At 42.2% G+C, this 9,659-nt stretch overlaps 1 protein-coding gene across 2 annotated transcripts in view; it reads right to left on the minus strand.

The window, feature by feature from the left end:
* Positions 1-8,596, minus strand: part of LOC103357930 (von Willebrand factor A domain-containing protein 1) — a 12,119-nt gene extending 3,523 nt beyond the window's left edge. For both annotated transcript variants that reach the window (XM_008282695.1, XM_008282694.1), the window contains exon 1: positions 8,414-8,596. In XM_008282695.1, the coding sequence (XP_008280917.1) occupies positions 8,414-8,495 (82 nt within the window). In that variant the 5' untranslated portion in view covers positions 8,496-8,596. The remainder of the gene's footprint in view (positions 1-8,413) is intronic.
* Between the last annotated feature and the right edge of the window lie 1,063 nt (positions 8,597-9,659).

Below are 9,659 nucleotides of genomic sequence, written 5' to 3' on the forward strand. Positions count from 1 at the left end.
TCTTCATCGTTTAGAGCTTGTTTCAAAGCTCTGTGAAGCAGGTTTCATCCCTACCGTCTGTCCAAGAGCTTCAATTAAACCCACAGCTAAACCCAACTCACACACACTTGGAGAACAGCATGTGCACAAAGACGAGCAGATGTTTTTTATATGGTTTAGATGCTAAGTTTTGTAATTGAACAGAATCAGCATAAACATCTGCTGGTCGGTTCTACTTGGGTAAACGAGGGCTGGTTTCGCTGGTGAAATGCATCCGTATGGTCCAGAGACGGTTCTACAGACAGACTGAATGGATGCAGCTCCAGGTCTATGGGTATGTCTGTAGCCCTCTGACAGGCTTCACTGTTGGTCGTGTGGCGGTCGCGGCTACCGCCCCCGAACACGTGCACGATAATCGTTTCTAAAATAAGCACCACGTCTTTAAATACACCATTAGATCGTCTCATAATGACGATACTTTTACCTCTTGTTAATTAGCCTAAAACATGACGTACAGATGAAACTGAAGGTATCATGAAGTAAAGCAGTGCACAAAAGTTTGACTTGATGGTGGCACAACCAAACTTATTCCAGTTCATCCTGAGGGGACATGAATGCATCACATTTATTTCCAATCCATTTCATGTTTATTGGGTTACGTCAGTCTGGATCAAAGTGGTCCAGAATCGACTATGGCGGCTTTAAACTAGCTTCAACACGCTCCCTTTCAGGCATTACATTAAGGCAATTTTCCAATTAACAGCTAATCAGGAATTTCCCTAAAACACGGTGACTCATTAGGTGCCTGCTTAAAAACACTATGAGCTTTTGACAGTGATGGATCACATCATTGTTACCATATTAATATCCGAGTCATATAAAAACGCGACAGTGATTTAAGGTATCGCAGGCAAGGCTGATGTTATTATTGTCAGAGGCGCCGTTACTGTCCTTGGGGAAGTATTAATATAAAGTACGACGGGCGATAACAGGTATATGAGGTGTCTTGTTTCATGCATAACCGAGAACACTCCGCTGTGCCGCTCCGACTGTATCAACACATGTCAGGAAATATTGCGTTGAGAATGCTTTAAATGGAGCTAAAGGAGAGGATTTATAACAGCGACGAACCAGGAGAATCGGTCACAGAAGTCGATTCATCATGTGAAGCTGGCGGGGGGTTTACGCTGTAGATAAATCAGAGGAAAAAAGAGCGCAGGGAGAAAATGAGAAAGCACATGCTACTTCTCTGGGATCTCTCTGCTCGGATGAACACGTACTGGTTTCTCCATCTCGCTCGTCGTCGTTTCTGAGAAGCGATTGTGCTCTATTTTGTCATCAGAAAGTTGTCTCACCGGAATAATTTTCAATGAAACGAATCAATCCAAGCCAAAAATAAAACAAACCGGCGACTGTCCCGCCTGTTCCACCTGGAAACATCCAGTTTCAGGTGGAACACGTTGATGAAATATTGGTTTTCCACTATCAACTCATACAAATGACAAATAGGCTGATTAGTCTGGTCGTTTGCAGCCCCACTGCAGAACACACAGCCAATAATTTACTGTAGTAATGGGGCATAATCATTAAACTTTTATAGGGAGGCAGAAAATAAAGCAGCAGGAAAATAAACAGGCGTACAGGAGATGAGGTAGAACAACACAATGAGGCGAAGAGGCGGCATCCTAATGAAACACTGATTATGTCGAGATAACGAGAGGAGAGATGCACCGGGAGGAAAAGCTGAAGCAAAGTGAAACATTTGTGTGAATGTACACGTATACAAGGTGGCAGAGAAGGAACGTTATGAAAGGGGGGAAACAAAACGAGACAGAAAAACGAGGGGAGATGGTTGGATTGGAGCTGCTGATGGCGCTACTTTTGCATTCCTCAGAAGAAAAGTGTGTGCGTGAGCGAGATTTGTCGTCTGTCACCTAATTGGCTTCAAGCTGTGCCAAGGCCATATGCCACGCCGCCGCGCAGGACAGATGAATGAAAAATATGTTAATGCTTCCTGTGAAGATTACAGAGAGCGCCATCAACATGCGCCCACATCAAACAGACAGATGGCCGACGATCAAATCCGAGTTAGATCGGAATAAACGAAGGCGACTTCTAAACTCTCGATAATCTAGAACAGTTTACGCATGAACTGTGCGTTGCTCTGCTTCCTTTTAAGCGTTTACAGATTTTCTGGCCGCAAATTAATTAAAAATTCCTTACATACCACATGGGCTTTTTTAGGAGGGATCTCTAACGTAGCTAATCAGTTAAAATATTTACTTTTAATTAGCTGTGGCCATCTGTAATGACCGCTATGTCCGAGTCAACATTAACCCTCTGAACGCCGAGCGGTTTNAGGCGGGGACAAGCAGCATTATCTGACATGTTGTTAATTTCTGACTTACCTTTAGATGAGTGAACTACTTTTTCATTACACGATGAATTCAACCATGGTCTCCTACTCCTGGCAAGCAGGAGACCAAATAAAATGCACCAGTTCTTTGGGTTTGAACATTGACTGAAACATTTAGAATAATGCAGGTAAACAAGTCAGGAAAGTACATCTCCCTGATCTGGTAGTTTTGAGACATTTTGTTATGGAAATGTTAAATATACCGTCAACAACAGGACTGAGTGCGCTCTGTGCAGTATCATTTAAGTGTCAGATCATTTATACGAAAGAGGATTAGGGCCACTGAAGAAAAAATAAATAAAATTCTGAGAAAAAAGTCAGAATTCTGACAACTTTCCAGAACATTAAAAAAAAATAAAAAATCTCCCGGAATTTTTTTCTTCAGTGGCCCTAATCCTCTTCCGTACATTTAAACTGGTTGATAATCAAAATATTTCTAAGATGACAAGTATTTCTTCTTAATAAACAATCCGAAACACAGACCGTATTAAAAATACAGGCAACAGCATTGAACACGCCTGTGATTTCCAGTTAACCCAACTGCACGAGCCTGGTTTTAAAATGAACAGCCAACATGAGCTTTCTGAGTTTTATGGGCTGTATCTGTCTGCATCACGGCTCCACACGGAGACCAGCTCAAAATGAGATGAAACACAGTTGAGCAGCATTCAGGACTAAACAGGGCCGCAGCAGTTATTTTGCTAAAATGACACGAACGCCTGTGGATATACCGAGATACTGACTGATAAAATGAACGCTGGTTAACACAAGCTTGACAGAAGAGGACAGAAGAGGAATACTCCAGCATAATGGTCCACAGCACAGCATCAAAACTACACATTTCTAAAGAAGAAAACCTGACCAAGTATGTTGCCTGACTGGAATCCAACAGAATAGCTTTAGAGTACATTAAGGAGAAAGGCAAAGCAAAACACCCCCTCCAGCAAATAGCTGCTGAAAAAAATAGTCACTGAAGAAAAACAGACCATCTCTGGAAATGTGGTGTCCTTTATGCTGAGGAGGATTTAGCCTGTCATGAGAAATAAAGCTGCCAAGAGCTGAAATAAAAACGGATTTGAATCTCAGTTTTGTTTCACCGAGTTCCAGCTGTTTGGTCGTATTTAAACTGTTCGGTTTTAATTTTACGTTGGAGCAAACATCCTACTTATCGTCTTAGAAGTAATGCAGTTACTGAGAGGTGATACGATCACTGACATTTAGGTGATATTGCACAAGAGTGAACTCCTGTTGTCCTATGATACCTTCAATAGAAGGTCTGAGTCCATCCAGCTCTGATGTTTTCAGTGCAGATTAGCAGACGTTAGGCAGCGATTACACGAAGCTAAACATTATACCTGCAAAATGTTAGAACGCCGGTTACTCTGAGCAAGCTGCTGCACTGATGTCAGCGTTTCGCCTCAGCACAGCCAGCAGCACAGCATCGACTCATACATGGTGTTACTGAATCTTTGCATATTTTCCAGCTCTACATTAAATTACGTCTAACAAGAGACCACATTCACATTTGATTAAAGTAATGTATGAATCTTCCAGCTTTTCTCTGGTACTGCCCGTACTGTCGCACTTTGAAAGCAACATTTGTTTTGCTTTAATTTAAAATGTATTAAGTTTTATTTTTCATAATTATGCACAGAACATCTGAGACATGCCTTCCTGCTGCAGCACTCTGGCTCGAGTGTGCCCGTCTATTTGTTCATGCTCCCAACTCAATTAATTTATAAGAAAGCTGTGCAGGCAGTATTATAAATTCCATCTGTGCATGCACCATAACGACATATTTGATTAACAAACTACCAGCACTTTATTCTCAGTGTGAGAGCATCAGAGCCTTGTTGTGAACAAAGCGGGAGGATGTGCTACTAAACAGCCTGTTTATTAACACCGTGTTGATGAGCTCTGCCCGTGCTGCTGATTAACTTCAGATTCATGTGCTGTCAACCTGCGGCCTCTGCTGCACAATTAGCAGGATTTCTTTATCACAGCGGCACAGTGATCCAATAATATTGACCACACAGGACAGGCATTACACGGCAACCAATTGCCCTTTAAGTCTGAACGTTGTCATTACGGACGCGTTCTTTAAAAAGTACGGTGAACGTCGGAGGGGCCTCACTGACTTTCCAGCTCAACGTTGGTGGCAGAGGAAGCCCTCGAGGAACCTTTGAATCCAAAAGTCTCTCTTGTAAAAATGTCAGACTGAGCACTTACAGGTATTGATTAAAAGGCAGTGAGTCAGAGGACAGATTAATAAGGACGGAGTCTTCCTTCCTCTGAACTGATCTAATGTCTGCTGCATGTTCAGGCCTGCAGCATCTCCAACGCTCTCTGTGAGACACAAAACTGGAATTTCCCATGAAGAAGAGTTTGCAACGCTCTTTTCATACCTGCATGGACAAACATGAACATGAACACAACATGAGTGTGTGTTAGTGGGACTGTTTCTGACTGAATAGCCGACGGCTGCAGGTCTGTGACATTTTTATGGAATTTCCAAGTTGAGAATATTTTACAAGCATCCATTCTGTTTTGCTAATTATTACAGACAGACCTTCTACTCCAGAGGCATAATTCATGGGCAAAACTTGAAAACACACCCCAACATTGCTGTTTAAAAATGCTCAAAAGGGAACAACGTGCTAGTTTTTAAAAATGTGACTTGTCGTTTCAACCTAAACACCACCAGATGTTGTTTTGATGACATAGTGGATACTGTGCAAATTCTTTTCTTTATTTGGACTCGTGGGTTTATTGAGAGCTTTTGTTGTTTGAACCGATTTTCAGCTTATTATTATTATTGTTATTGTCATTATTATTATTATNACATGATTACTGACAACAATTCTTTCTGTTTCTACAGTTTCTGTCTCTGATAAACGGTTGGGATTCAGATAGTTAAGGACAAAGCCTCTAGTGAACTATGCATCGAGAGCAAATGTACAAGAACAGCAGTTTACCTGCATCACTGAGGTAATGGTGAACATCCTATTTTATTTTCACCTCTCTTCACTTTAAGATGTGCTGACCAGTCGCTGAGCCTCTATGCACACTCTCATATCTGTAAGTGTGAAGCTAGAGACAGCAATCTGTTTGTTTGGTGTGAAAACTGGAAGCAGGGAGGAAACACTGACACACCTGAGTCTGTCCAAACACAATCTGCCTGCCTCTAACGCTCACTAATATACATGCTGTAAAAATGGGTTTTACAGGAAACTATGTGGAGGATGTGAATATTTATTTTGCAGAGTGGACTGTTCATGTTCATTAATATCCAATATGGATGTGCTGCCTGATTGGCCAGTGACTTAGACGTGGAATTAGATTGGTTTGACCGGGAAAAAACATCACAGTAATGCAATCAGAGACAGATCCGGCTGAGTCATGGATTCGTCACCCTGCAAAAAGAAAATTAGAAACTTCCTGGAATCTCCACTGGTTATTCGTAGTCAAGACACAATTTAGCACATCAGCAACTATTAAACGGCACGTTGATGTTTTTACACTTATCAACAAATGATAGCATGCTAACTGGTGAGCTTTGAGGTGACAGTAGGTGGACATTGCTAAATTTAGCCAGAGGTGCGCTAGCTGTTTCCCTATGTTTGTACTATCTATGCTAAGCTAAGCTAACAACCTGCCGCCTGGAGCTTCATACTTTGCATCAAACTCTCAAAAAGGGGAATAAACACGTTCAAGAAAATGTGGAAAGTTTCCTTTAAAACTAACTGGTTCTATTTAGTTCGTTAAAGACCTGCTATAGTAAAAAAAAATCTAGTTTTTCATACGCTGGAGGACACATCACGAGTGAAATAAGAAGTCAATGGTTGAGCAATCCCACCTTGAAACTTCAACGCCAAGTACCAATAATCATTTTAAAAGCACAGATTCAGACTTTTTGGGGTTTCATATGGAACAAACCAGAGAGGAGGGACTGTCTGCATCATTGTTCTTCTTTAGAACCAGCTCATGGTTAGAATATTTGACAACTCTTGACAATTAGTCCAACATTACAGGTCGCTACGGTGTAGTGTAGAGAAGCATTGCAGTGTTGAGTCGCAGGTGAGCTGGTGTGCTCGAGCTGCAGTGAGTGCAGAGCGGATCTGCATATTCCAAAAGAAGCGACACTGTAGAGTTACATCTCGGCCATTTCATACCAGCAAGAGATGCTTCCAATAAAAGAAAACTTACAAATATGCAACTGGTGCGGAGAAGAGTCTTTAGGTGTTAAATCATTGACCAGAGACGGACTCTAATCCCATTATGACTACGTGACCAGTTCGCTACGTGCATACCGTGTACTGGTACGGTTATCTTTAGTTTCATATTTCTCACCTAATTATTAATTTTCTGTTTTCGATCCAACCTTTTGTCTGGTCTGATGTTCAGATTTGTCGGGACGAGGTCACTGGCAGCAGACGGCTTCGATCCAGTAGCATCAAAAGCACACAGTAGAAAAGAAACACACCTGCTGGCTCTGAACACAACAAACTGTTCTGTGGTTAAAGGGGAACTTCATCATTTCTATAATTAAAGGTCAGATACTGACTGTTTTCTCTGAAGGAATGTCTTTGAGTTTGAGAAAACAACTTGGAGACGGTGACAGATGAGTGGCTGAGGACATGGAGCTTGATAGACTTCGCTGTGAGTTATTTTAAATGTAGATCCTGATCCAGAGTTTGTAGAACTTAGGAGTTGAGCTATGTCATCCTCTGTTTGGACATTTTTCTTCTGTCCCCCGGCTACCAGGCCTCACAGGCAATAATGAAATGCTGGACATTACAGCTGCGCTCACATGCAGCTGAGATGTTTAAGCTCCAACCAGAGCTGAGGGACACGCTGCTTACTGACATGTGTTTCTTTAAACTGGTTGAGGCCCAGTTTGGCTTTAGCATCCAGTGGTGTCATAATATGGAAAGAATGAATTTTTCCATAGCTTGTCACATTTAATACACTCAAATAATTTGTTCCATAGGAAGTAAAAATAACAACTTCAGTCGGGCTGCAGCTGCCTCGACAGTTTTTTCCAAATTAAACATCTGAAAAAAACTGAGATCAGCTGCACCTGTGAAAGAAGCATTCAGATCCTTTAACATTACAAAGACCTGCATTTGAACTCCTTTTTGTGTGAAAAATAAACAAGCATTATTAGCAACTACACCTTAAATGTGGTAAACAATTAATACATTATTTGTGCATGAATTAATCTGCATTAATCTGCATTAATTATGCAGAATGTAACTATTTTAATACACTTAATCTTGCAGTTTTAATTACTTTGTTTACAGTTAGTCATTTGATATATTAGACTTCATCAGATTTATTTTCGATAATCTCATATTTTCTATCCCAAATTCTAATCTGCTCAGTTTAGCTGCCAGTCAAATAAGTACCAAGTGAAATATTTCTCTCTTAAATGTGAAGTGGAAACATGAAACTCCACCTAAAAGCTCTTCTGGGATGCAGTCCTTCAGTAAATGTGCTGTTGGGGTGTCATCCAGTGAAGAGGATTAAAAGCATCTGTTTCTCCACAGTCACATTTCCTACCGCAGCCTGGACCATTAATATGTTCAGCCATTATGATTATTGCAGGAAATGACACTGACTAGAATAAGCCATAAGCAGAAAAAAGGCACACCCTGTATGGCCTGCTGAATTAAAAGTAATGAAGCTCTGTTATGCAATAAAGCTCCACACATCAGCTCCCTGGAACAACCCGCTCACAGCAGAGCCCTGGCCTGTGAATGTGAACCAACACACAAACCACACTGCTCTTTATAAAGAATACCCTGGTCTCTTTACGCTTTACTTGCCATTGAGGGTTTACCATTCAGGCCAGACTCCATGAAAAAAACTCACAATTTTCTAATCTGAATCCTGCAGAATGAGATTTCAACGTGTCTACTTGTGTGTTATATTTGTGTGTTCTTTATGTCTCTTTCGGCCCAATAGCTGCCTCTCTTCTGCCCCACATGAGTTCTGGAGCTGAAGTTATCAACTCACCTGTGGCAGGTACAGACATCTGCATGTGGCTCCGCTGCACCGTCGCCCAGAGAAAAACGCAACGAAGCAAAAAGCTCTTCATCCTTCCCAGGCAGCATTAAAAAAAACCACGGGTTTGATTAGAAACACGAGCAGGTGAAATGACCCGCAGCGGATCGTGGCGCACAGCTTCCCATCGCTCAGCTCACAAACGTCCCAAACGGTGCAGTTTTGACGCAGCTCTGCGGCTGCGCTTCACTCCGCTGCTAACTTCACTTCAGCCAAACACCTGCGTCATGCTGCTCCTCATCCAGCACGGCGGGGTTTGCGCCGTGGACTTGTTTCCTTTACGGAATCAGTACTTTTTTACCCAGTTCACGACTGCACAGTTCACTTTTCTGTTGTGGATTACTCCTCCTCCAGCTGCACAGCCAGGAAATGAAGCCATGGTCACGTCTTTTCTTTCTTTCCTTTCCTTTTTCTTTAAATGAACTTTGGTCTTTGATTTATCCATAAGGACAGATGCTTTCTGATGCTTGCATGCCTCCACCTGCCCTGTAATTCCCCCAGTCCAGAGGTCGTCCCATTCCACATATGACCATTCAGCACTTATTGTGAAATTCAGCATGTGTCCCAGAAGCTCTCATCATAGCTGCAAGCAAAAGATGATCTCATTTGTTTTCGCTGCACATTATGATGTGCCGGAGGATTTGATCTCCATTTTCTGTGGGAACACCCTTGAACTTGAACCCCCTCCCAAAGCTGACCCCAGAACTGAACCCCACTTTGGGAGACAGAAAGGGAGCAAGACACCCGAGTGGATCAAGAGGCAGCAAAGAAAACCATTCAGCTGGTCCATTAGGCAGGATTACAGTAAATACCACAGCTGACACTCTGAGAAAGATGACTTGGATCAAGTGCAGGCTATTCATACTTATCACTGCACAATAGGACCCACGTTCCTGCCTCCACTCTGTGTGTGTGTGTGTGTGTGTGTGTGTGTGTGTGCGCGACCAAATAGAGATAAAAGGCTGAATAAATGGATGGCACCGGCTGAATGTGGCCTCTTGAGATGAGAGTGCCCTGCATCTGCCCGCTGCCAAGCTGGATCTTCGGTTAAATAATGTGGATATTTAAATGTGTGCATTCATTTTGTGCCTCCGAGTGTAATTCAGGGTCGGGTGGCGACAGATGGGAGAATGATGGTGTTTTAAAAAGGACATAGAGGACATTATACAAAATGCTTTTACCTACATACCAAGCTGGT

Source organism: Stegastes partitus, unplaced genomic scaffold (genome assembly GCF_000690725.1).
Source record: "Stegastes partitus isolate 25-593 unplaced genomic scaffold, Stegastes_partitus-1.0.2 Scaffold281, whole genome shotgun sequence".
Taxonomy (NCBI): Eukaryota; Metazoa; Chordata; class Actinopteri; family Pomacentridae; genus Stegastes; species Stegastes partitus.